Raw genomic sequence first — 27863 nt, 5'->3', positions numbered from 1 at the left:
GAGAGAAGAGGTTGTGGAAAAGATCTAATATTGTATGTAAAGAAATCATCTATTCTATAGGTGAAAATAAACATTTAAAGAAAAAAACTAAACCAAAAAAACACTATGAGATAATTTATTTCTTTGACAGACATAATGTACTTTCATAGTATGTATCAAACATAACTCCACTATCAAACCATCTACGATAAAGAAAAAATTGGCATGTGAGATGGAATGAACAAATGGAAAGAAAACAATCAATTCAGTTGAAATCATATTTGGACTCAGCGATGACACTGTTAAACATGACAGACCGTTTGAGTTGATTTGAGCTGCCACTGGGTCACATGCTAGCTGCCAGAGGTCGTGACCCGTGGTGACCAAAGTTCACGTATGGCTGAAACGCTGCACCGATGCAGATTGGATCAAACGACTTTCGCTGCCTATTAACGTCTCAGATGACACGCGAGTTCCGCTGGAACACAAACAGGTTCACGATCTTTACACAATCCTCGCGACAAGTTGAACGTAAACCGTTTCATTGTCTCGCAGTTTAGATGGCAGCTGAATTCAACAGGCAAAAGAGAAAAAGGCTGACTTTATCAAGGTGGAGCGGCTCAGTTGCGTATACTGGGTAAGCGAACGCACAAACACGATGAGGCTTTGCTTTGCAACAATTTCATTTGCCATTACACGATAAGGAAACAGAGACCTCTCTAATTGGCTCAGACGCACAAACCATCTAACCGGATGTACACAATTAACTTCTCCTAGTCGGGATTGAATTATTATCGAGCACAATTGAGTTTAACAAAGAGGCCAGAGCCTCTGCTACACTCCCTCTTCCGCGTGGCCTCTGGATGATGAATGCTGCTTATTTACAGATGGATTTGTTGCCAAAAATTTTACTGCTGAGCAGAGAACATGCATTTTTAGTCTTTCAGCAGATCGTATCTACAACAACACAGCAAAGTTTCACTCATCTATAAGGCCACATCCAACCAACCAGCGTGCTTGTCGTCTTTGACTTATGGTAATGTGGTGGATGGTGTAGCTGTGATGCAATTGGTGACAACAACAACACATAAACCGTTGGCTCCGGCAGCAGGGAGTGCTATACTCCAAGCAAGGTAAGAGAGGAGGACGGATGTCTCTGTTCAGTGGTGGACTTTGAATCACTGTTTCAACTGATCAACATCAGGCATGTCTGGCCCAGGGGCCGTTCTCGGCCCTTGATCAGATCAGACTTGGGGCATGTCAGTACTGTCAATCAGTAAATGCAAAACACACAGAATTGAGAAACGTTGAAAATGAAAAACTCAGTTTACACTTGAAACAACTCTTTGGCTCAACAATGTTGGCTCATTTTTACCTCCTCAAAGTGGAACCAAAGTTCCTTGGTTAGTTTGGCCCAACCGTGTGAGGATGGTCGAACGTCCGAGTGCAGACTGGCTGTTCCAAACACACTACACAGTCACCCATCAAAGGTAGACAGTGCCAAATCCAGGTTTTTAACTTGCAGGGTTTCCAGGCTGGGGGAGGCCTTGTAGTGGAAATGTGATGCCCTACTGTTAGCCAGGACGCCTTTGGGACACCCTGTTTTCAGCTACTATTTTCCACGGTTAGTTTGGTGGTCACGATTAAAAAAAAAATTTGGATATTCAAAATTCTTTTGCCTGTCGAATCTCGCAAATCACAAGAATTGCATTTCTTTGGTCCAAATTCTGCAGAGCAACGTGGACAAGTGCTGCTTATTTGGGTCTGAAATAGGGTTGGGGTCTCAGGCACCCTCAGAACAATTCAGTCCTGCCTCGCTAATATACGACGACATCCTCTGATTCATCCTTTGCCTCTTGATCAAAGTTGTGGTTGGTGAGGATCGGGTTTGCTGTCGAAATGTCGCAGACGAATGAGTGGCCGTGGCATGACATGTCGTTCCCTGTCGCTGTGAGCTATGCTTAGTGTTTGGACCTTGTGCACTGTGTCCACTCTGAAGGTCTTGTGTTGAGCCCAACTCAGAAACGAGTCTGACTCTGGGTTTCCTCAACTGCTTGTTCAATAGCCAGGAAACATTTTATTCAACTCAATGACCCCTCCGTCGCGTGGTTCCTCAAGAAGAGCCTATGTGCGACAGTACCTTTAGAAAACAGCGATAATGCCACATTTGAAATGCTACAAAAACACAGACCTGTCACAGAAGCAAAGTAAAGTACAAAGCTTTTGACCCACAGTATAGAAATGTTTCTGAATGTAGCCATTAGTGATACAATGATGTAAAGCATTGCAGGTGTTTGCGTTTGCCAATGACTAGTTCCCTGTTGTAGTAGACTGTTTCCTGGGGACCTTTCCTTACCCTATATATATATGGTAATAATAATGGTCCAGAGAGTTACCATACGTCTTCTCATCTCAGAGCTGGTTTCTTGTGGAGACCCACCGTTACTGGTTGTTGGTGTCTCTTGTCCCAAATCTTCGGGAACAATCGTCACTTTTATGTGGTCAGAATTCACGCCAATAATAAATGCACTCGATGTGGGACTGGTACATGCAGGTGGCGCTGGCAGGGGTCATGCATGGCGGGACGTGGTCGCTGCAGCTCGGTAACCCAAACAGAGACGACTTGTCAAAAGTGTCAGACGCGCGCTGAAGCCGGCAGACGACAGCAGCCACAATCAATGACGCCGCTCTCACCACTTGACAAATTGCACGTTAGTGGACTTGAGTTATTTGGCTGCCAAGAATATTTCACAGCTGTCAAGAGCCATTGATAGATACTCTATTTTGAACATCTGTTTGGGACTCTAATTAAATCAGGTCTAACTCCAGTCATTTCCAATTTGGAGGCTGTTTTGAGAAGTGTTTAAGGAAGGAGTCTCTGCTCTTCGCCGGCTTCAAGGTGATTCTCCCCGCCAGCCCACTGGTGCTGACCATGATGAATCTCCCTAAGTGATAGTAATGATTGTAATTGAACAGCCACTCTCTTCTCCTGCTGCTTCATCTATCACCGTGGATGTCATCGGCGTCTTCCACTCACCACTGTCTTCTCCAGTCACCTACAGCAGCTGCCATGTGACTGTGATCATTAAAAGCGCCCAGCCAGTGTGAGTCCAGCATGAAGTGGAAGCCCCTGAACTAGTGTGACCCACACGCGGATCCAGGGTTTAACCCGAGGGAGCGGCAGAGCACCGAAGGTAAAATAGAGAGAGAGAAGGAGAGAATGAAGCGGCGGAGGGACGCAGGTCTGCTGTGAATCGGTTTGCTGAGGAGAAGTGACAGAAGTCTCGGGCAGAGAGGAGCAGAAGGGAAATCATTGGGCGCAGGGAGTCTGTGCAAATGTGTGTGTGTGGCGGGTTTGTGAGTGCTGGAGGTGACGACTTTGTAATGAAAGCAGGAGGCAGCAGTGGAAGGTCCCTCTTGGTGGCTGACTGATGTCAGCGGTCGCCATCGCACGCCTGCTCTCCCGGCAGGCCCAGACCCGGGTGAATCATTATCTTGTGTTTGTGTGTGTCTGTGCCCGGCACATTTCAAATTTCCTTATGAAACACTTTCTACCTTTTGTTTTTAATGAATCGCTCTTTCCAATTTCAGAACGTTCTCTCCCCTGCTGTCAAGTTCCATTATGGTGACCCACCTGAAACATCACAACTTTCCTCCACTTTTCACCATTGAATTGTTGTTGGGCGACGCTGGGCTTCGCCTATAAAGGCAACCCCAGTTTCCTCCCACTGAAAGGAAGCTGAGACATTCCTGAGCTCAGAGTGGAACTCTATGTAGTGCCAGCAGTACATAGAAAAGCAAGTGTAGCAGTTTAAAAAATCCTGGATCCACATGGTGATCTGGATCACTCCTTCACTACATAATTTGTTTCTCCCATTCCGCATACTTTCTGACTTTCTGAGTCCTCGCCCACCCATCCATTCAGAGTAAGACATTCAAGATATTAACATTGTAAAATTAACAATATCATTCACCCTGCTTGTAGTGCGATGACAGTGACCAACTAAGCGGTGGAGCTAAAACACCGACCAATCACAAGGCTTGTTTCATGCTTGCTGCTGATCAACAAGACATTCAGTATATCTGCCAAATATTATTATCAGACCCAAATAAGTAAATATGACTTTATTATTATATTTATTTTTTATTATTTACAGTTAACTATAACTTGAGGTAATATATCCCACAAACTTGCACAAGCACCTATGTAGATCATGCTGCTCAGTCTCCTTCCTCTGAGGTTGTACACGCTGGTTTAACACCATCAGTATGATCCGTATGGTCCTGGGGTGCAGCACTCGAGGAAATTGGTTGGATGTTGGTCTAATCCAGATTCTCTTCGGTTTTCTTGTGCAACCTGCGTCTCTGAGTAGAGGTCTCCCTTTCTGACGCTGGCTCGCGATCACTGAAACAATTTATCCCCAAATTTTTCTGCAAGAACTGTCCTCCTAAACTGAAAAACATGGCAAACTCAGCGAGGGGGGAATGTTACTATGTTGTACGAGCTACAGTAGCAACGCGAGGTTCCATCCTGGGTTTTCCTGGTGACACGCATCTTCCGCAGTAGACCCAGCGCCTCCACAGCCAGTCTGGCTCGTCCTTCCGTCACAGCCATCCTCGTCCCCCCCTCATGTACAGCAGTTCTTGAATAAGTGAACGGAGCTAAACCTTTTACTAAAAATATCCTTCAGAACATTTGTTCTCCAATTACGTCTAATTCAATAATGCAGTCGCATTTTTCTGTTTTAATGAGGAGAAATGAGCAATTAGCGGATATTCTGGTCCTCACACACACAGTGTGAACGTGAAGGAGTGCGAGGTTAGACGCCCGGCGGGTCTCCGGGGAGCGCGGCCAGTGGTGGTGTCATGCTCCGCAGACCCACAGACAAATTAATTCACTTATTGACACTGCTGACGCGACTCAGTGACTTTGTAAAATGAACAATTGATCAGACTTCCTCTCTTTCTCTGCGTGCCCCTCTCTACCTTCCTCCACTCCGACCGCTAACGTCTTGCTCTGCTTCCAGAGCCGCGTCTCTATCCGGCTTTTCCTTTCGTACCGCAGCCAATTAAGAGGCGTGACACGTTGGGAAACTAATATCATCGCTCCCAAGTTAATCATGGAGATGTGCAGTGTGTTTCCCTCAGATAATGGCAATCTTCAACTTTTCAAACCGAAAGAGGAGGCTACTTTTCAGATCCAGAGGCGCGGAGGAAATCAAAGCGGCCTCTACATCAGTTTTCCATTAATCATAATTTGGAACACAAAGCAAAACAAATACTCCAGAGAGGCTGACTGTCACGGCCTCGGCCTGCTCTCCTTTCTTGGCTCCGCGCTGCCATTCAATACCGACGGCCACAAAGGGACGGCCGCTCAGGTTTGGCAGCACACACAAACAAACGCGGATTAGTGTGGGTGTGCGCGTTGTCCCCTTTGTTTTATCACCAGGCTCCGCTGCTCCGACGCAGTTTGTCATCACTTTCCTCCTCTTCTGATACCTAATTCGAACAGAAGCCTTCAACCTTCACTTCTGAAAGAGACATTTTACCTTCCTGCCTATCAAACCTGAAATAAAAAATGGGCCGTAGAGGTTTATAGCAAAACGGTCTCAGTGTAAAGGCACATCCATTTGTCTGCCGTCCACTGTCTCCCTCTTGTCCTCCCTCTTCAGGTCTCTCCCCAGTTATTTATCTCAACCTGTGCTCACTCAAAACCAGAGATCAGGAATGAGGCGTTCAGGTACAGACCAATTTGGCTTTGCTCAGAAGCTTTTATTGATATTTAACAGTTTATGACATTGACTTGGGCTTTTACTAGTGTTGTGTCTTGAAGAAAAACATAATCTCACTGACAAGAGGTTTTCTAAATGAATAGTTTTAATAGTTGCAGGCTATCAAATGTTGAACTTGTACACATAAGCTTTAACATTAGGGTGGATGTTTGATGTGCACTTTTTTCTAACTTGAGATTTCCTGTCCATCAGATCATTTAGTCTCCTTCATTGTGAATGTGAATGTTTTGGTGATGACGTCATGTTCTCATGAGTTGGTGCTTGGAAAATGTTCCCTGGCAAGGTTTGTCCCAGCACGACTATATGCATATACATGTGCAAAATCCTCAACTTCATTTAATAGTTTTCACTCAGACTGTTGAGCAAGTCATGTTCCATGAATGAACGCCAGAGCTGAAGTGAGAGCAGTTGAGATTAATGAAAGACTGGGAACCAGTGATTTCATCAATTGAGAGCAAAAACATTTTTTTTTCACAGAAATGTTCAGATTCAGAACTGCTCTAAATTCATTTCAAGGAGAAGGAGTTCTTTTTTTTTTTTAAATTTTCTTAAAATCATGCTTTCAAGACATTTTTACTTCTTAAGTTAATGGATTTTCCCATTTCTTTTTATTCTACATATGGACTCTAACCTTTGTTTTGTGTGTGCATCGAAACATAATAATAAGAGGCAAATAAAAATTACAGTAATTTGTAAAATTAAGAGAAATTAAAGTAACTTAATAGCAGTCTCTTGTCGTTGATGCTGAGTTGAAGCTGGGTTCTCAAGAGCCAGACTGAAGAGGTAGAGCTGACTGGTAAATCATCCATCCGTTTTCTGGCACAACTCTGAGGTCCAGGCTCCCCCTTCCCACAAACGTTCCTCCGCTTTCTTGTCTGAGTGTCTTCTGGGTGACTGAACTTGACCGTCTAAGACAGACGGGTGAGACTCTCAGGTGGGAGCCGGAACGACGGGCCGCGCTCACGCTGAAGATGCTACATCTGCTGCATCTGCTCCAACTCTGTATCAAAAGAAGGTAATTCAGGAGACTCAACTGTGATGGATGGCAAGCTTTTAAAAGTTGTTGGTTTATTTCTCCGTCGATGACACGCCTCTTTGAGAATGCTTTTATGTCGGGTTCGTCTCCAGGATTTACGGCGCCTTACCTGCGTCCGCCCAGCTCCGGTCGACCTCGTGTGTGTCGGCTGTCTGAGCTTCAAATGACAAACTCGTAAAGACTAAATCCACACGGGCTTCATCAGGCCGGCCTTTATTAGCCCCTGCCTCTCCCTCCGACACGAAAGTAATAACAACCTTTCTCTTGCTTCACTCTGTTTTGTACTGAGGTCATAAAAGGCGTTGAGTGCTCAGATAGTCGGTGCGGAGGATTTGATCTTTTGTTTCTAGCCGCTTGGCCACTGAAGTGAAACCGTGACTATTAAATTGATGCAAGTGTTTGTCAACACAAGCTCTGTAGCAACATCGTCATTATGGAGCAGGACTGGTACTGTTGCCCAGAACCCTGCTACCACGGAATAGAATTGACGCCAGAAAGCCAAAGGATCATCTCTTCCTGCATCCCTCTGTATTTGAACAACTTTGTCACAGCACGGATGCCGAACACACAAGGTTGCCTCTGTAGTGTTCTGCATACTGAATTTGGGAGCGATTTCCTCACATCTGAAGGATCTTGTTCTGCATGAGCCAGCCTTGAATCACATCAGCACAGTACCTGCACCAGCGTTCACGCCGAGTTTGGCTCGGTGGAGGGTGTCCAAATGTGTCTGAGAACTTTTGTCGAACAGGGTCACGTGACCTTCCTTGAAAGGTGCTTGTTTTGAGCTACTTTAATGAAGCAGAATTAACCATCACACCAAGCGTCGTCCACGGAGAGATGATGACACCGAACATGAAGTGAGGAGTTCTTCACACACACGTACTCTGTGTCCTGCCGACATGTGATACTGAGCAATGGCTCCCGCAACAGTGTGGGACGTGAATCTAAGTGCAGGCCGATCAATGAAGTCGTAACGGTACCTCAGTGCCAAAGTCATTTTCTGAACTCGGCTGTCGATACCGGAGCGACGTAATGGTCCCAAAATTCAGGCTTTTGCTTGTGGATGTCTATTCGATTCCCTAAAACACGGCTTTTATAAGAGCACCCACCTCTTTATGGTCCGTTGGTGTAATGCTAGATGGAATTGTGACATGGCCTTTCATTGGCTGGCCAACCTCGAGAAGTGTTCTAAGGATACATTTAAAAACAACTGAAGTTTTCAATGTCGATATTGAACTGTGTAGATGTTTAAAGCTTCATCCTCAAAGCAGAAGTAATAAAACGATAATCAATACAGGGCCTCCCCCTGTACAATATTGGTATCATAGATTTTTTCAAGGAGTAGAACATGAGTGCACTATTAAAGCTGTGACTCAAACACACTTGTTAGTGGCAGAAACCTCAACTGCACCAGACTCAGTTGCTACATTAGCCAAAGATAAAGCTTAGAGTGTGCGCGATGCCAGAGAGAGACAGCTCTTCATGTTCAGTCTGTGGTGCTCATGTTGAAGTACAGAAGAACCGCTGGATTGTCTGGTCTCAAGATGGCGCAGAGGAGTTTGTTACCGTGTGCCATTCGAATGTTGGCAGCATGGAAACGCAATGGTGTTCGGAGTTCTCCGAGAGGGGGTGTTTCCTGCAGTTCTGTTGGTTTGTAGTCGAGTGTGACTCACCATGGTCGTACTACCTTGCCATCTCAGGTGAAGAGGGTCTGTTAAAAAGGGCTGTTCAGGACGTACAATATGCTGTGCTGTTCTCCAAATTGACACCGTTTTGAGGAGAACATTGGCATTACAACACTCCCTTGCAAAATAGTCACCACATGTGGCCCTCTGCCTGCGCTTATGAGGTATCCTGAAACCCTATTGCAGGGTTGATGAAACAGTGTTGTAATTTTCAGAGACCACTAGGTGGCGCTCTTCCTTAGAAATTTTGTGAGGTTTCATTGACTAAGCTACGAGTCCAATTTTGACAGCAGATGGTGCCATCTGGTGGCCTCTGAAAATGAGGACACTGTTTCATGAAACCTCCTTTCACGAGGTCAAAGCAAAACTGAGTGCATATGTTGTGTTGTGGTCGTTTCACCTGCGATGCTTGAACCATCCAGTTGTTAATGGTTTTATTATTTTTCAATTTAGTTTTAACTGTTTAAAAACAATTTAAAGCCTTTTCAATTTCCATTCCAATTTTTTTTACAATGTTGACCTTTTATGATTAATGTAAAGTAGATATCCTTCATTTACTACTTTATTTTTTGATCTTGATAAACAATAGTGACATCCCCACTTTGATCTTTGGTTTTCTGACAAAAAAACTTAAAATTTTTGTGTTTTTTGCGCATTAATTTATGTTGTCCATCATATGTTTAATATTATAAATGAACAGTCATAAACTATCTTACCATTTTAACTGTAGTATCAAAGATTACCTTATTTAACGTCTTATAATGAAACGTTGACTAATAAGAGAAAAATAAAATGAGAGTTTTATGGCCCCCCTGGAAACTGCTGCAGTCTCACCATCACATCCTCATTCACAATCCCACTGGTTATCCTCATCTCGACCCACACCATTGTTATTCTTCAACATTTATTTCACCAAAATAATTACACACCTTTTTTTTTTTAACATTTGAATTCCTATTCATTGCAGATTCAAATGAGGGTGTGCCAGTGCCAAATCGTCCATTTCAATCGGTTCACAACTCTATTATGAATTCTTTTGTGGCCACAGAAATGTGCTGTTGGTTATGTTGGTTTTTTCCCCTCGTATCAGGTGACAGAACTCGACTACTAAAAACAAGATATTGAAGGAGAATTGATTCCATTTTTAGTAGTGTGGTGTTTGTTACTGTTGCTACGATTGCCACACTCTCTCAGAAGCTAAATTCCCAAAGAGAGCACTGGACCTTGTGTAGTTTTGTGGGGAGTGTGTGTGGTTGGTTTGTGACACTGCTGAGTGAAGTTGATCGATGGATGTGTTAATACTCTCTTGAATATGAACCTCATGATTGTGTTTTTAAAACTGTCCGTCAGGAGGTGCGAAGCCGAGGTTCCACTTCCTGTAGAGGCGAAAATAACCGTAATAGAAGCAGCAAGTCTGTGTGCTACTGTCTTGTCTGTCTTTTTTTTTTTGTAAATACACAATCTCAGCTCAGCGACCCAAATGAAATGCAATGAACAGCATGTTGCGGTTCGGAGTCACAAATACACCGAGGCAGAGGCTCACGCACCCAGACTGAATGCTAATATTGTGTGTATCGGCAGAAATCTGAAACGCTTGGCGTGCGATTGCACCAAGCTTTGTTCTTTTTGCCTTGTTTCATTTTCAATATCTTTCTTGCCTTCGGGAGATACACTTTGTTAAACACTGATATGGTGTTTTTGCTGCGCTCAGGCTCCTGATACTCTGATGTGGTTTTTGTCACTACGTCTTCATTCAGAGTTTTGGCGCATTTATGCTAGAAGATAACACAAAAAAAGTTACATAGGGGGTTTCTTTCTTTTCTGCTGTTAAAAACAACAAATAAATTCAAAATTGAGACAAAGATGGAGAGATGTTTTGGTGACAATGTAACACTAAATATGTTGTGATAAATTTCCTTTCTTTTGAAAACCGTTGAAGCACTTTAAAACAATAATAATAACATAAATACATAAATAAAATAAACAAAATCAAATCAAAAGAATTGTTGAAAAATATGGAATTTAATGGAAAAAAAGGAAAACACATCCAAAAATCTTAAAACAAAAAACAGAAATAAATCAAGGGTCTTAAGTTCTCAACTATAGAACAACCCCAAAAAAGAAGCTGAAGAAGCTAAATCTATATTTTTTATCACGAAAAAGTACAAGTAAAAAAAAAAAGATGAAGGAAAAGAAAATCTGCTTTCCATCAGAAGACTATTTAAGATCAGATAGAAAAACAAAGTGAGCCACGAAGACAAAAGACAAGTCGTAGAAGCTGACCTTTGTGCATAAATGATAAATGAAAGGAAATAAAGAAGAGAGAATATTGATATTTCATAGCTTCAACATCGCAAAGACGAACACTGAAAGAAAGGTTGACCAGGAAAAAAAATCAATTGGAGATGCACACAAGGAATATACCTTGAACACAGAGGCCATAAAAAGGTAGTAATATATAAAAGGAAAAAGAAAGTGACTTTGTAGTAGTCAATAAAAGCTTGTTGGAGACACAAAGTTGACGGAAGAAGAGAAAAAGAAGAACATGGATGTGATAATGGAGGAGCAATGACTGTCTCAGATAACATGAAATTTAAAAGAGTCATAACATAACATTGCTGACCTTGAAAACGGGACAAAAGGAAAAGGGGAAATTGAAACTGCAGTCTCATGGAAGATGACTGACAGGCGAAGAGCGTCACATAGAAAACGGTGTCGCAGTCAACACAAAATGCTTGACCACGCAAAAGTGTTTAATTCAGAAAAGAGAGGGTCCGTCCAGGCATGAGACGTCAGTGGTGGAAGGAACCACCTGTACGGTCCGGAGTGATGACATCGTGTGTCGGTATCGTGTGGCAAATGTCAGGCTGTTGTCATTTGGGATAAAGGCTTTTCTGATTTGGGAAGATAAGGTCAGCGCGGCTGGATATGCAAGTCTAATGTTGGGTGTGAATGTGCGGCTGCGTGCGTCTGAAGGCAGCAGATGATGCCGTTTGGATGCAGGGCACACAGATGTGTTTGTGGCCGGGCCGGGATTGTCTCGGTGCATGTCAATGAGCCGCCCGTGTCACTCCGCTGCCATTACTGTGAGAGGAGACACAAATCAGCCTTTCAGCCCAAACACACACACACACACACGCTGCACTAATGTGCAAATGTTACATCTCCAGTCGCGGTCACTTGTCAATGAAACACTGTGTGGCGAAACTTAACAACACATGTTCCAAACCGTCGGCCCATGCAGGTGTTTGCAAAAGGATTTGCTTAAGTCTAAGATTATTTTGATGCTGAGAAATGTATCTTTGGTGTTGAAATATTGAGATTTCTCTGCACCCTCCAGCATTGCTTAAGGCTTTGGGTTAGTACTTTTGTGATGGTGACTTCACAAACCAAAGTCACTATCATCATCCATGATTCGGGATCAGTTTCTCATAGCGTCCCGGTGGAGATTGCAAACCCAATATCAATACCCAAGAAGATATTCATTACACGATGCAATTTTGCAAATACATAAAAAAGTGTAAAAAAAAAACAGTTAAATACTGTATATATATATATATATATATATATATATATATATATATATATATGTGTGTATATATATATATGTGTGTATATATATATATATATATATATATATATATATATATATAGCAAGAAAATACAAATAAAAAAAGCTAAGACAAGTTTTCACTTGCAAATAAATGTATAAATGTAATGTACCCAAACATTGGTTAAAGCTACTGGAGACATCTCTTCTCTCAGCTTCAGTCTGCATTGTTTTGAGAGTTGTTTGTGAGCTAAAGGCTGATAGCCACGGCTAATTGCTAATGGCAAAACAACCAGCATTCACTGAGTAGAAAGCTAAATACAGCTAGCGCGGACCACTAACCTCAGCTCATGACAACCAACCGAGGTGCTACCTAGCGAGGTAGGACTGTTACCTTGACAAGTTAGCATCACAGCAGGACACAATGTTTGGGTATCAATCCTTTTCAGAATGGCAATAGTTTGACCTATAAGTCGTGTGTTTGCCGCGACACAAGTTTTCCATGAGACAGGATGTGGATGAGTCTGTGTAAAACGTATGTTTTTTGGTTCTGTTCTGGTTCTAGATGAAGCGTCAAAAAGGATCTTGTCTTTGTGCTAACATGCTAACGCTGGAGAGACGCTTCTAGCACCTGGGCTACATTAGCAGTTTTCTTTAGTAAGAGTAATCCAGCTTCAACTGGAAGAAGCACAGTCGAGATATTAGAAAGCTTCTGCTCAGGTTGTCCTTAATACACATCCTTGAATTGCAGTTTTTAACCTCTTACAAGAGGCTTGATAATGGAACAGTACCCTGCACCTGCTCAGTAATAAAGGGGCGAATGAAACACATTTTTTTTCACTGCTCTGCCCAACATAAATCTACAATTTAGACATTTATAATCAGCATTTTTTTTTCATTCTTTTCAGCGGAATAATGATTACAATGAATACAGGAGAACACACTGAAACAAAAGAGGCAATCACATCAGTGTATGTAACTAAAATTCACTTTGGTTCTGAGAAAAATAACTAAGAAAAAAAAAAAAAATATATATATATATATAAAATAGAAAAAAGGCAGATGTTGAGATTATTCAGTCACTTGTGATGATAAAAATTGATCTAAGTCTTAGTATTTTCTCCATTTGGATTAAGATATTTATATTGATGTCCCTGGTGTCCTCATGGCTTCTATCTCAAACCTGAAAGGAGCGCCTGTTTTATGTCTGTTCATGAATCCCACTGTTGTTCACGTTACTCACTGAGATTGGAGACTGAAACCTTTGCGTCTCTTACCGTCTCAAATGGACGTCTTACACGTCGACCAGTGGTCCTGAAACACCGCAGGGAAGAGCAGTGGCTTGGGTTTGTCTTGCCCTCCTCCCATGTAAATGCACAGCGGGGTTGAATACACACTCACAGTCTCACTGTTTTGCCGTTTTAATGAGCGTCAACGAACAAAGCTAATAAAAATGCGGCCCGTGGCCCGGCCTTTCAAAAGAGAATAAGAAATAGGTCTGTGTGCAGCCATGCAGCATGTGTAATGACCCCGGCACACGCGGCACGTGCGCCTTGCTGCTGGAGCTGTACTGTATACACACACTGACACACACACAGAGCCGACCTGCCTCGTCTCTTGTTTCATCAAACTCTTGTTAAAGTTTGCAGATTTGCCTTCTTTTCTGCTCCACTTGACTGAACAGGGCTTCTTCAGAATAATGCAGTTGTTTGTCATATGGCTTTTATCTGCTAAACCCGATTCCAGCGTGAGGAAACTATGGATTTGGAGTGAAGTGAAGCACTTTCTGGGCTCTGAGAGTGGTTCATTCAGTGTGTGACTCCTAGATGCGAGAGTGTGTGTGAGTGTGTGAGTGGTTTTCTGTTTAAATGGGTCCTGTATTGGAGACGTATGGGGGGGTGAAGCTCCAGTCCCTGACAATAAGTGGAAGAAAAATAATTATTACACTCTTGCAACTGCTCATTTTCTGATCAAATTCTGACATTTCACAAGGCAGAAGAAGAAGCAAAGCTTCATTTCCTGTAGCCCATCGGTTGGAGTTTAAATTAAATTAAAAGCTGAAAATGTAATAATGTTGTACTTTTAAAGTTGGCACTCTACTCGGGTCTTGACAGTGTCAATCCTTGTCTGTATGAGCTGCACATTAATAGCTAAATTACAAAATAAAATATGATTCATTTGGGTTAAAAAATCGAGACCGTCTTAACAAACAAACAAACAACAGATAAATAGAAAAATAGAAATCATGACAAAAGTAAAAGCAGAATGAAATTAAGAAAGTATGTAAACAAGTTGTAAAAGGGATTATTAAAAAGAAGTATACAACTAACATTCTGATAATGAAAATTTAAAATTTTTAATCTACGTGGAAATAATGAAACGTGTGTAAAGCACATCTCACTCACATTTATGTTGAAGTCATTTCACTTAATCCTGTGGTGTGGAACATGATAAATAGGAAGTAAAACATAGTGATCATGTCAGTCATCTCAGCTTGTTTTGCTGTTGCATCCTCTGTACCATCTTATGTTTTGTAGCCAATCACTTGTTCTGCGAACTTATTGTGCGTTAAAAACTCGGAAAAGTAACATTGTGCAGCTCAAACAAACCTCTCAGTCAGCGCTGCTATGAATATGTCGTCCACCAGGGGGCAGTAACGCCCCACTGATGGCTGCTGAACGCTCTTTTCTGGTTGTTAAAGCTGAAACACACACACACACACACATACACACACTTAGGAAGTTTGAGTTCAACGAGCTGAATATCAATGAGACGTGATGAATAATGCAGGTTCAAGGAAGGAGGGGCCGTTTTGTTATTAATGTAAGTCTGTTGTCTTTCATTTAGATGGCAAACTTTGTCCCTTTGTAAAGAGAGGCTTGTTGACACATTTCCAACAGCCGGATTGTAATGAGCTGCGTGTGTGTGTGGCTGTGCGCACGAGCGCTCCTACGTGCATGCAAATGCAGTTCAAGTGCAATTAGCCCAGTCCCGTTTGAATCCACCCTGAAAAGGTTTTTGCGCTCTTCCGCCGTGTGTTTGTGTCAACTTCCATTACTGAACGCTGAAAGGTTTTTCGCTCTAATGTGATAATTGTGTGGCGGATTGTGTGTAGGAATGTCGGTCAACCGCGTGACACCTGGAGCGGGATCCGCCGGCGGGAAGGTGAAGCTCCTGCAAACAATAGATCTGTCAGAATACGGACCTTTGCATCTTTTCTCTCAGCCGCTCAGATGAGGCCGCCAGAGGCCTCACGTCACCCCAGGACCTGCTGCGCTCTCTGACCCAGTGTCTTTGTGCTCTCGCTCTCTCTCTCTCTCTCCAGGGGCATCTTGAGGTGTGAGCGGACGCAGCCATGGCCGGCTCCTGCGCTCCATGAGGAGGTTCTAGTGGGCGGACACATCAGAGAGACACAGAAAGGTGAAGACCTGAACGCATCGCATGTCAACATCATTTGAATATTCTCCTCTGTCCCGAATGTATGGTCTGGGGGCCATGTATGGACCTTTGACTGAGACACCCCGCCAACTCAAGAAGCAAAGTACATAAAAAAAAAAAAAAATCATTTTAAAATAAATAGTCCACTGCCACCTGTAAGTGCGAACTCTCTGAAGGTTGAAATCTGATCTGAAGAAGATCGCGTGTATTGAACCGTTGTTGCATTGGCTCTTGTTTTGTATTCAAGTTCTCGACGCTGGTTCACGTAGCTACACTGCTGTTCTTAACGCAAATCAACAAGAGAACTACCTTTAAAGGAGGGCCAGAGACGGTTGGGATAGTCCCGAAATTGAGGACATTGCCCCCTTGAAAACTTCCACGAGCTCATGTTCATGGTCAGGCTCATGGTCTGAAACGTGACAGACGATCGTGCCGCGGGAAGTGAGAAGTGATGGCAACTGTTGTATCGCAGTTTCGGAACTCTTCTGGACCCACGGATTAATTCACTTTCGTTACCGCTTGTGGACAAAATAGTTTCTGGTTTCCGACTTCTCAAACAGATTCTAACACAGATGAGATGAGAGAAAATATTTTTCATCAATCAAGTTCACACGTTGACCACTAGGTGGCAGCAGTGGCAGCAGCTGCTGCTCCAGATCTAATGTCCTGTCTCCCCCTCTGCAGGATGAAACTGCGGATGAGATCAGCTTGGCCTTTGCTGGCAGCCTCCCTCGTTGCCGTGGTGATGCTCTGCGTTGACCCGGTCACCGCCGGCAGCCGTAACCACCGGGGATCGACAGGTACACCGGGTCCAGCTCTGGACCTTCTTCTCTGACACCAGCAGAGGTTAATTACGCTGTCAGTGCCGAGGAGCAACACGTGTTCCCGTGGATGAGACCTGCAGCGGGGCGGGGGACGGACGGCTGATGACAGGATGAAAGTCTAGACATTTTGGAGCGCAACTACACTCCTGTTGAAGGGTGGACGTCTAACAAACACACTGACACACACTTAAGCTGTCAGGAACTGTCAACACAAATGGATCAGCGCGGTTGTGATCTGATCCATCCTGAGTTGAAGCTGACATCCTGCTGGTCTCCAGGAACTGAGCCCACAGTCTGTTTGTGGCCATGGTTAGCGAGTGTCTTTATCATCCTGGGTTATGGTCAAGTTCAGGTGCTGCTAACTGTTAGCCGACGTGGTTAGCACCAATAGAGAAAAGGTAGCGTGGTAGGTAACCAAGAATATATATATATATATATATATATATATATATATATATATATATATATATATATATATATATATATGCATATATATATATATATATGCATATATATATATATGCATGCATATATATATATATCAGAAATCAAAAGGAAACTATGTAATATAACTTACTATATATATATATATATATCTCAAAAATCAAAAGAAAACTATGTAATATAACTTACTATATATATATAAATAAAAAGGAAACTATGTAATATAACATAATATATATATATGTATATTATATTACATAGTTTTCTTTTGATTTTCGGTCATGTATAAGATATATATGTATCCATATATATCATATACATGTGTTTTTTATATGGCTTTTTGTTTTTTTGTCGTATTTATTTTTTTATTTTTGATTACATATATATAAAACAAACATATCTAATTATAGTAAGAAAACTGAATGCTGAAAGCACCTGAATTAACAGATAAAGAGAAAAGAAAAAAAAAGCTACCAAATAGTTAAACCAAAACGGATGTGAGGAAATCATGTAATAGCAAAGTGAACTTTTGGTTTCCGAGTGAATCCACTCCAATAAGTCATGAAGAGACTTCAAGTCTCGAGCATTCCAATCCGAGCACCACCAGTACGACTGCGTGTCTCCACGTTGCCGTCCTTCCTCTCCAGCAGACCGTATCCAAACACCACTGCGGAGGATGACACCGGCTGTAATTGATGCCAGCAGCCAGTTGGCTCCACCTTTCATTTCACGAGTGAATGTTCCATGGCGCTGACAGGGGGATTTGTGCTGAGTCAGAGCGACCTGTTGCATCCACCATCTCGACCCCTTGTCTCATAATAACGACAATTTCCTTCATTGTGCACCTCCCTCGGCCTGTGTTTGGCAAGGTGACCTTTATGTGCCGGCCAAAAGCTCGCAGCATGCGTTGTGCCGTGAGTGATGGTATTAGTTTCACGTGATGGAGCGGAGGCTCCGGCTTGCGCGGCTAATTGCAGTCCTTGTGTGTGAAGGTCAGCGTGGAGCCCTTCTTCTTCTTCACCGTGGAGCAGGATGAGACGCTCCCCCAAAACACCCGGTGCTCCCTCAAAGAGCCGCCGCTCTAATTGGTGAATGTTTAGGATTTGTTGTGCGCTCACGGAAAACGGTTGGAGGCTGAGAATTAATTGGGGTTTTCAGACGAATTTGCTGCGCGCCAATGTTTTGCAGACGTGACGGCAGGTCAGCCAGGGTTTAGGCGAGGCAGGTGTGCTACCGCGAGTGGACGCTAGGTGGCTCCGCAGCTCCAGAGATGCTGCGTGTTCGCTGCTGAGCGCCACACCAGCCTCACATGAAGCCGCGCGACCCATGACACAACACAACATTTGCACGCCTTCACAGATGTCAGTCAACGGCTGTCTGCTGTTTAGATTGTGTTACAGGAATGTCACATAAAACTGATGAATGCATTTCATCACATCACTCGTAGACCACCAAGTCTACACCAGAATTTATGACTGTAATTATGAATGATCCATTTCTAACACACCTTCCTGTGGGACACTTAAAACGATTTACCTTCTTGTATTTCTATTCTATTCATCAAAAATAATAGGAAGTATTTACTATATATTTTGCTGTATTTAATTGAAAGAAAAATATACTTTGTTTTTAAATTCCTTGTTCTGTCATTCATATTTGTCAACATATCTGTAAGGAAATATCTGTATGGTTTCACTTTGTACATTTTTGGGGACCATGATAGGACGCACTATAAGACTCCTTAGATTTATCTGAAAAGGAGCAGAGTGCTTTGTCAGCAAAATGATAGACATATTTTATAATTTGAATCTTTTTCTGGTATTAATAAACTGATCAAATTTTACAAAAGTTTCACAGATTTCCACCAGTCTGACATCATTGATCTAATGTTTTATTCAAAATTGTTTTTTTAATCATAATATTTCCGTTATGTATGTTTGTTGACTTTAAATGCATGTTATGTCTAGATTGCTTTGAGGAAAAATGACTGAAGTACTTCAGCCTTTCATTCTGCTGCTGTCATGTGATCGGCTGATTTATTTATTTTTGATTTCCAAATTTTTTATTATTTTCGTTGATGAAGTTAGAGAGTAGAACATGTGTCCCCTGCAATGGCGGCGGGTTTGGACACAACCCTTCATGACAGGTCTGTGAAAGTTCCATGCAAACAAGAGCTGTTTATTTTCCCAGGACATAAGTGAAAGATGTGCGCTTGCCTGCTTCTTGCATTTCATTTGCAAATACCTTGAGTCACGGCGGTGCTTCTGCTGCCAAGGACACAACAGCACATGTGCATGGCTCTGTACAACAGCCCAAACTGCCCACGTAGATCCCAGTAGACGATGCAGCACGAATCACGTTTGAAGTCGGTGTCTCAAGGAATATCCTTGAATAGGTATCTTTCATGAAATTCGTGTTTCAGCAGTTTGATGCTGCTGCGCCAGAACAGTCGCATGAGTTGCACAAGTTTGCTGAAGGACTCAGAGGTGGCACTGGGTGTGAAGTCTGTCAGTGGCAAAAGAAAATCTGGAAGACAAAAATGACTAACGACCGGTTCAGTTCACTTCTTTAGTTTTTGAGTCAGAACAGTCCTGTCATCTGTTCTAAGTTCTAGTTCCCCTGGTTCCACTGAAAGCATCTGCAGCACATTTCTGGCGCGTCTGCGGTGAGGCACCTATTCTTACTGGAACATGTTTTAACAGAGCTCTGCCTCTGTTGGAATCTCCACCAAAAGGATATTTGCCCAGTCCGACCAATGATGGTCATGTTTGCTCTTTGTTTGAGAAGGATCCAACTGCATCAAGGATGTTCCTGTCATGACGCAAGAGGACCCATTGGGGAGATTCGGTAGTTGTTTATATATATGCTGGTTGTTGAAACCCAGATGGGGGTGTAACCTGGATGGGTGGGTGGGTGTTCCAGTCGACGAAAACAAGAGCCCCCACCTGTTGCAGCAGTTGGATGATGTTGCTTGTTTGATCCCTTTTCCTCAATGTCTGTGTCATCAAGCATCAAGTGAGATCTAAATGCTTTACATGAAGACAGTTGTAGTTGTCCATCCAGGATGAAGGGTCAAGGATGGCCCACCGTCATCCATCTATGATCCCAGTTCGACTGTTCATGGTCAGTGACAAAGAGCTGAGCTGTGGTGCCAAAGAACCGCCACGATGCTTTGGTAGTGTGGTGTTTTTGGTGGAACTGAAGGGTCATTCGGGTCAGAGTAGAACACGGAAGGAAAAATTGAGCTCTTGAGGTGATGATTCTAGAGCAGCCAGGCAGTGGCTTGTTGAGTCCACCAAACTGAAGGTGCTTCAGGTGCAGAGAGATGGCAGCCGACAGATGAAAGCCAGAGTGTCAGGATGTTGACATTCTATATGTCGCACCAGCCGTTGCTTGCTTCAAGTGTCTCAAAGAATCGATATAGTCCTTGTCATGGCGCCATATATTTTAGTGCTGGAGAAGTAGCCAGAAATGTGCAGAGGAAATCCATGCAGACAGATTTGGATTTTCTCTCTGAAAACCCACAACAGAAGAAAAGGCACAGTTTGGAGTCTAATCCGAGTCTAATCACAAAGCCTGTCTGTGCAACAGACGGACTCCTCCTCCTGGATCCCTCGAATACCTTCTCCAAGGTTAAAGCAGGTTGAGCTGTCCATTGAGGCTCTTCCGGTGCCCCCTGGCTTGACCTCACCAGTCTGATCCTGACCCTATAAAAAAGCGACCACAGCTCAAAGGTGAGGCAGAAACCCCCTCACAACCAGACTGGAAGACATCTGCAGAGCTTTTAAGAATCCATTGTGCGTCAGGAAGCTGTGTTTTTCTGACTGAACACCGGGGCTCTTGCCAAGCCAGCGACCTGCTCAGGGTGTGAGCAGGTGGCGCTGATGTCGCCTGTTGGACGCAGATAAGGAGACGATGAGGGCGAGGAAATTAGAGCAGGGGAGGACAAGCAGTGATAAATGCGCACATGAAGAGCTCTATTTACATGTAGAGCTTATATGTGTGACTGCGTCCTCTGCCTGCTGCCTCCTTTGACACCTTGAACACATCTGCTCCATCTCACTGTCATCGCCGCGGACATGCCTGTCAGGTATTGACGAGGGAAAGACACAGCTTTTTTGATAAATAGCACGATGCTCCTTCTCGCCTGAGTCTGTCAGAATACATCAGTCGCCTGGATAACCCATCAGTTCAAGGTAGCTTGGTTTGTTGGCTGCCCAGCCACTGTTGCTGCCCCCCTCCACCCTTCCACTTTCCTGTCCGCCGGGGGATAGAAGCGTTTAGCCATGCCTGAGAAGTCTTTTCATCACGGTGTGTGCCGGGCTCCATTACAGTGAGAACAGTTAAAGACAGCATTGAGACATTAGATGCACTGTTACTCGGTGGCTGCGGGCAGAAAGCTTCACACTGGAATCTTAAGCAGCTGAGAGTTGCTGTGAGAGACGGAGGCAGAAGAGTCTGACGGATGGTTGAGCTCACAAACGTGTCGTTGACAGCCCCCCTCCTCAAGGAGTCACCGGATGGCCTGGTTACTTCACAAATATTTTGGAATCATAGGGTCTGACGTGAGTAGATTCCAGATCAATCTCACAGGTCATTTGGCTTTTGTTTCTTCATCCATCCATTTTATTCCACCAGTCCAGGGTCAGTCACAGTGGCAGCAGCTGGGGTGAAAAGGCCTCGGCTTTACCATTTTGCCCCCGGGCGTCTTCCCAGATAGAACACGCGGGCCACGTCTGAGATAGAGCATGAAGTCAACAGAGTGGTTACCACATAACTACCAATAACGCAGCACCTGACTAAGAAGGCGTCCAAGAGGGTCTACGTGGGCTCTGTGCTGTGCTCCTCACTCCTTCTCTTGTTCCCCTTTGGCGCTCAACGTATCACATTTACACTTGATTTTGAAAGGCAGACAGGCAGGCGTAGGAGGGGAGAACAGCATGGACACTTGTGTTTGGTTCTAATCCTGTTGCGAATGAGTGCCAGACGACAGCGATCGCCAAGTGTGGAAGAGGCTCGACTAATGGCCTTTCCTTCTCCTCCATTGCTAATGTGTAGTGAGCTGCACGCAGGCTTCTTGGCGTAGGTTGGTATTGGCGGCCATCTTTTGAACGCCATGTTTTTACGTTAGTTGAATGGTTTAATGATTCTGTTAGTACGTTTGGCTGGATGTCTCCAGTCCAGCTGTCTCTGGGGAAATCAGTTGGTGAAGCGTGAGCGTTCACCCAGCAGGAGAGGCGAACCTGGGTAAATCCAGGTCCATATCCAGGCCATTCAACCCTCCCCATTTTGCATTTGCATCAAGTCTCCTCCATCTTTATGTGCTCCTTCATCATGAACCTCTTCGGCTCCTTGACTGAATCTCCATTTTTGGTCCAACTCTCTCAGTCCAACTCTGTCAGCCTTTGTCTCCAAAATTCTCCACACGTCCTATTGACCTCCTTAAATCCCTCTGCTTACCATGATGGGATTTGAACCCACGACTATCAATTCTTTAGCATTTCTGCCATCAGTGGCTCTAATAAAATTCAGTTTTGAACAACTCCCAGATTGATATTCCTCATAAGCGATGCTGATCATCGCAATATTCCTGTTTTGAGCAACAAGAAAACCGATTTGTCTGATTTCTGAAGCCCAAAATTGATTTTGCGGTTCCGTCTGGCTCTTTAAACTTTGCTCGCTGATGACGAAAGCTTTGATGCTGGCAGACGTGTGGTCGATATTCTCCCTAAAACATTCATAAACTCTCCTGGAAGATACAAATCCGAGCTCGGATGGGACGACTCATCTCAGGAAGAGAGAAACTAATCATCTGCACGAGGACTTTGACCTTCTCTGGCACATTATCCACCATGTGACACGATAAAACCTGCTTCTCATCAGACACAGGAAAATGCCATCTGCTGGTGAGTGAATGTAAAAAAGGTCATTCTCTTTGATATACTACAGAAGCACACAATTGTATCTCTCCTTTCTCTGCTTTACGTAGCTTTGTCAGGCAGCTTGTTGAAGTTTGTGAATTCATTACGATAACTGTCCTGTGTTATATAAAAATGGAGACTGGAAGGTGCTTCACCTGTCATGTCCTTGAAAATTGTTGACTTAAGAAACGGTCTTGGGTGGTCTGGGTGTTCAGTTCAGGATCTCATCGCAGCTTTTTGGAATGATGCGGATTGCGTTTTGAGTATTCAGAGACCATGGTTCTTTTTGGCAAAATATTAGTTGAAGAGATCCTTCCCCAGGTGGTGGACTTGAGTGTGGGAAGGATGGAGCGTGAGATCTTTGGGTGGATCATAATGTGTTGTCTTCCTTGAGGAAACTGGTGAGGAAAGAGCTGAGCCAGAAGATAAAGCTCTCCACTGACCGGTGGATTTCTCCCCTCTCTCTTCAAGAGAGACGCGGAGTAGAGCCCCAAGTGAAGACTGTTGTTGTGTCTCTGGTCTGGATGGTGAGGTGGAGAGGAGGCACTGGACCAGACCCAGACCGCTTTGGAAGAATGATGTTTCTCATGGTGTTTCTGGAAGTCCAGGGGATGCACCTGAAGGCATCAGCCTGGACATCTGATGCTGAGGTTTTGAGCAGCAGAAGAGCTGAGCTGAGCAGATTCATAACCTCGAACCCTAAAATGAATGACACTGGGGGTGTTGGTTGATCTTTTTTTAGATTTTATTATGATCTGAATGGGTCGCTCAAAACCAAAGGAGAACAGCATGTACGCTTTGGTCAGATTGTTGGGCTTCTCTGTCTCACCACATGAAGCGCAGCGTTTTGAAAACGTCCCAGTCTGCTGAAAGCGAGAAGCGACCTGAACACCTTCTGACCTCATTACGGCTACAGGAGGCGAGCCACTCTGCTCCCTCTGCCGCCTGTGACAGCGCTTCCTCTTCTTCTTCCTCTTCTTGCCCACTAACAAGCTGCTCAGGTTGGTGGTGGCGCCACTGACCACTGGCAAACACACACGTTTGCACGCGTCCCTAATCAGGTGATTAATTCTCCTAATGACACACGCCTCTCCGTGTTTGTGTTTTCTCTTCCTGCTCCTCTGCTCTTGCTCATTATCTTCAATGATCATACATCATCCATTGTTACCTCATGGACGCATTCTAATTTTCATAATAACAGCTGCACTGTGTGTGTGTGTGTGTGTGTGCGTGGAGGTGTGTGTGTGTGTGAGCGGAGGTGTGTGTGTGTGAGCGGAGGTGTGTGTGTGTGTGTGAGCGGAGGTGTGTGTGTGTGAGCGGAGGTGTGTGTGTGTGTGAGCGGAGGTGTGTGTGTGTGCATGGAGGTGTGTGTGTGTGTGAGCGGAGGTGTGTGTGTGTGTGAGCGGAGGTGTGTGTGTGTGCGTGTGTCTGTGTGTGTGTGTCTGTGTGTGTGAGCGGAGGTGTGTGTGTGTGAGCGGAGGTGTGTGTGTGTGCGTGTGTCTGTGTGTGTGTGTCTGTGTGTGTGAGCGGAGGTGTGTGTGTGTGAGCGGAGGTGTGTGTGTGTGAGCGGAGGTGTGTGTGCGTGTGTCTGTGTGTGTGAGCGGAGGTGTGTGTGTGTGTCTGTGTGTGTGTGTGTCTGTGTGTGTGAGCGGAGGTGTGTGTGTGTGAGCGGAGGTGTGTGTGTGTGAGCGGAGGTGTGTGTGCGTGTGTCTGTGTGTGTGAGCGGAGGTGTGTGTGTGTGCGTGGAGGTGTGTGTGTGTGAGCGGAGGTGTGTGTGTGTGAGTGGAGGTGTGTGTGCGTGTCTCTGTGTGTGTGAGCGGAGGTGTGTGTGTGTGAGCGGAGGTGTGTGTGTGTGTGAGCGGAGGTGTGTGTGTCTGTGTGTGAGCGGAGGTGTGTGTGTGTGAGCGGAGGTGTGTGTGCGTGTCTCTGTGTGTGTGAGCGGAGGTGTGTGTGTGTGCGTGGAGGTGTGTGTGTGAGCGGAGGTGTGTGTGTGCGTGGAGGTGTGTGTGTGTGCGTGTCTCTGTGTGTGTGAGCGGAGGTGTGTGTGTGTGCGTGGAGGTGTGTGTGTGTATAAGCGGAGGTGTGTGTGTGTGAGCGGAGGTGTGTGTGTCTGTGTGTGTCTGTGTGTGTGTGTCTGTGTGTGTGAGCGGAAGTGTGTGTGTGTGAGCGGAGGTGTGTGTGTGTGAGTGGAGGTGTGTGTGTGTGCGTGTGTCTGTGTGTGTGTGTCTGTGTGTGTGAGCGGAGGTGTGTGTGTGCGTGGAGGTGTGTGTGTGTGAGCGGAGGTGTGTGTGTGTGAGTGGAGGTGTGTGTGTGTGCGTGTGTCTGTGTGTGTGAGCGGAGGTGTGTGTGTGTGAGCGGAGGTGTGTGTGTGAGTGGAGGTGTGTGTGCGTGTGTCTGTGTGTGTGAGCGGAGGTGTGTGTGTGTGCGTGGAGGTGTGTGTGTGTGAGCGGAGGTGTGTGTGTGTGCGTGGAGGTGTGTGTGTGTGAGCGGAGGTGTGTGTGTGTGTGTCTGTGTGTGTGAGCGGAGGTGTGTGTGTGTGTGAGCGGAGTTGTGTCTGTGTGAGCGGAGGTGTGTGTGTGTGAGCGGAGGTGTGTGCGTGTGCGTGTCTGTGTGTGTGAGCGGAGGTGTGTGTGTGTGTGAGCGGAGGTGTGTGTGTGTGAGCGGAGGTGTGTGTGTGTGAGCGGAGGTGTGTGTGTGTGTGAGCGGAGGTGTGTGTGTGTGAGCGGAGGTGTGTGTGTGTGTGTGAGCGGAGGTGTGTGTGTGTGTGAGCGGAGGTGCGCGTGTGTGAGCGGAGGTGCGCGTGTGTGAGCGGAGGTGTGTGTGTCTGTGTGTGAGCGGAGGTGTGTGTGTGTGTGTGTGAGCGGAGGTGCGCGTGTGTGAGCGGAGGTGTGTGTGTCTGTGTGTGAGCGGAGGTGTGTGTGTCTGTGTGTGAGCGGAGGTGTGTGTGTGTGAGCGGAGGTGTGTGTGTGTGTGAGCGGAGGTGTGTGTGTCTGTGTGTGAGCAGAGGTGTGTGTGTGTGTGACCCGAGGTGTGTGTGTGCGTGTGTGTGAGCGGAGGTGTGTGTGTCTGTGTGTGAGCGGAGGTGTGTGGGTGTGGATACACATGGTTGCTGCAGCCTCAGGAGAGCCTGCGACAGGGAACTGAGGGAAATGAAAGTGGAGGGATGATAGCGGTGTCGCGCCCTCAGAGAGCAAGGGATCATTGATGGGGCTCTGTGGACAAGAGAACAAACAAACTTTAAATCAGAAAGGATGAGAGGGGCCATGGCCTGCAGAAATGGAACCACTACACACTGTTGTTTGGAAAAAAAAAAACCCTCATCCAGTTAAAAATGAAAGTTTGTGAATCGGCGTGAAGTCACGTACAGGAATGAAACCTGGGCTTATGTTACAGTGTCACCCAGCAAAGAAGCTTACGGGAGGTGACGTGGCATTGCTTGCAGACACTCGGCGGAGCCCACAACAGGTTTTTGGGGGGGGGACAGATAAGCCGATGGAAATCCGCCCGGGAGCCATAGCTGAGATTAGATTTGCGGACATTTTCACCAAACCTTTGTACTCTTCTCCTGCAGACGACCGTAAAACCGCTGGCCTCTGAGCCTCACGGATTGAAAGTGGTTTGTTTTAAAACAGTGAAAATCAATTGATGAGCCGTGTCAACTCAGTTCAGATTGCACTAGGAGGCGCTGTTTATTTTATGAACTGAGACTTTGAATTATTATGACACAAGAGTAATAGTGTTAGCATTTGTCGTTTCAACAGCACCTGTTTTGGAGGGGGGACAGGGGTGTTGTCTTTTCCTTCATGGTTTGTGCTCGTTGAATTCCTGTGTTTGCTAAGGTTCTGTATTTCAGATGTTGGATCCTTGTGAAAAACAGCTGGTACAACATGCAACGTTTCAGAGTAGATTATTCCCGCGTGCGTTTCATGTACTGGTGAAGTGACGAATCGCGTGGAAGATGGCAGAACAAAGCCGAAGCGTGTTGAATAGAAAGTACACCTCAGTCTGAATGAAACCTCATTTACAGCCGACGCCATCTGTAAAAGCCTCTCAGGTGAACTGACCAGAGAACAGTGATAGAAATAGAGCCAGTCAACGGAGGTAAATAATCCAGTAAATAACACATAACGTGACCTCAGAACAGCTTTTCCTGGCGGCTTCCTTTGTTCCATCAGTGCAGGAGAGCATCATAATTAACGGTACGAGGGTCCGCGGGGAGCAGCAGGATGATTACGGGCTGTTTGTGAGCCCGAGGTGTCAAGTGAGAAGCAATTATGCTTAAATTATGACTCTGAGAATCAGCCTGCAAGCTTCTGACACACTGTAGGGCCCAGTTCCCCGGCACGCTGGGACTAATGAGTGCGGCCGCAGCTTCCCCTCATACTGTTGTGCGGACAAATACAGTGTAAAGTGACACGGAAGTGAGGAATCGTCTAGAAGAAGAGAGTCGAGAGCAGGGGGTCTTAACCTTTTTTGATGTCGGGGCCAAATGGACAAATGGGTCCGGGGCCCATACAAGGAATTACATACACATTTCTTTTGTGTTTTCAATAACTATACATGTAAACAAACCAAAACCTTGTGAAATAATGACACAGCGCAAAGATGTATTTTTCAAGTACAAGCAGCAGCAGAACCAGGTGCAAGTCATGTTCATAAAATGTACTAAAGAAAAAAAGAAGAGAAAAAAATCCCCTTGCAAACTGTTGAGAAAATTGGAAAAACTGTACATCATGACTAAAATTTTGAATAAAATAAATCTGTATATCTGAATATCATAAAATGTTTTCCTTTTTAATAAACTCTGAAGAAGAGTAAGCAAAGTGTAAATGAAAGTATCACCATCAAATGTTCAAATTGAACTGATGAAGATTTTTTACTGTTGGGACGCCATCACTTCTCCATAGTTCTCACAGATTTGCAGGTGTCAAGTCAATTCAGTGACACACTACTGCCACCGTACATGGCAGGTGTATTAAAACTGAGTGTCTCGCAGCTCTCACGACACAGAGGTGTAAAACAAAAAAAAGTACCCTCAAGGGGGCGCTCACGGCCCAACCGTGGGCCTCGACCCTGTGGTTAAGGATCACAAGCCTCGATGATGCCCTCTAGCTCAGCCATGCCTCTAAAATGGGACACTAGACGTGAACTTCAAAAGAGAACCCCCTCATGCGAATGCTTTATTATACTGTAA

The 27863-nt window shown here is 44.8% G+C and overlaps 2 protein-coding genes across 4 annotated transcripts in view; both read left to right on the top strand.

Annotated features, from left to right (window-relative positions):
* The window catches only part of eogt (EGF domain-specific O-linked N-acetylglucosamine (GlcNAc) transferase), a 35402-nt gene extending 19226 nt beyond the window's left edge, over nt 1–16176 (top strand). For both annotated transcript variants that reach the window (XR_008414893.1, XR_008414891.1), the window contains exons 18-19: nt 15368–15462; nt 16165–16176. The gene's annotated coding sequence lies outside the window, so the exon portion shown is untranslated. The remainder of the gene's footprint in view (nt 1–15367; nt 15463–16164) is intronic.
* tafa4b (TAFA chemokine like family member 4b) overlaps nt 1–27863 on the top strand; it is a 45831-nt gene that overhangs the window by 2086 nt on the left and 15882 nt on the right. For both annotated transcript variants that reach the window (XM_053868874.1, XM_053868872.1), the window contains exons 2-3: nt 15368–15462; nt 16165–16280. In XM_053868874.1, the coding sequence (XP_053724849.1) occupies nt 16166–16280 (115 nt within the window). In that variant the 5' untranslated portion in view covers nt 15368–15462; nt 16165. The remainder of the gene's footprint in view (nt 1–15367; nt 15463–16164; nt 16281–27863) is intronic.

This window comes from Synchiropus splendidus, chromosome 6 (genome assembly GCF_027744825.2).
Source record: "Synchiropus splendidus isolate RoL2022-P1 chromosome 6, RoL_Sspl_1.0, whole genome shotgun sequence".
Classification (NCBI taxonomy): Eukaryota; Metazoa; Chordata; class Actinopteri; order Syngnathiformes; family Callionymidae; genus Synchiropus; species Synchiropus splendidus.
Note: the sequence above shows the minus strand (reverse complement) of the source record. Positions and strands in the feature narration are given on the sequence as shown.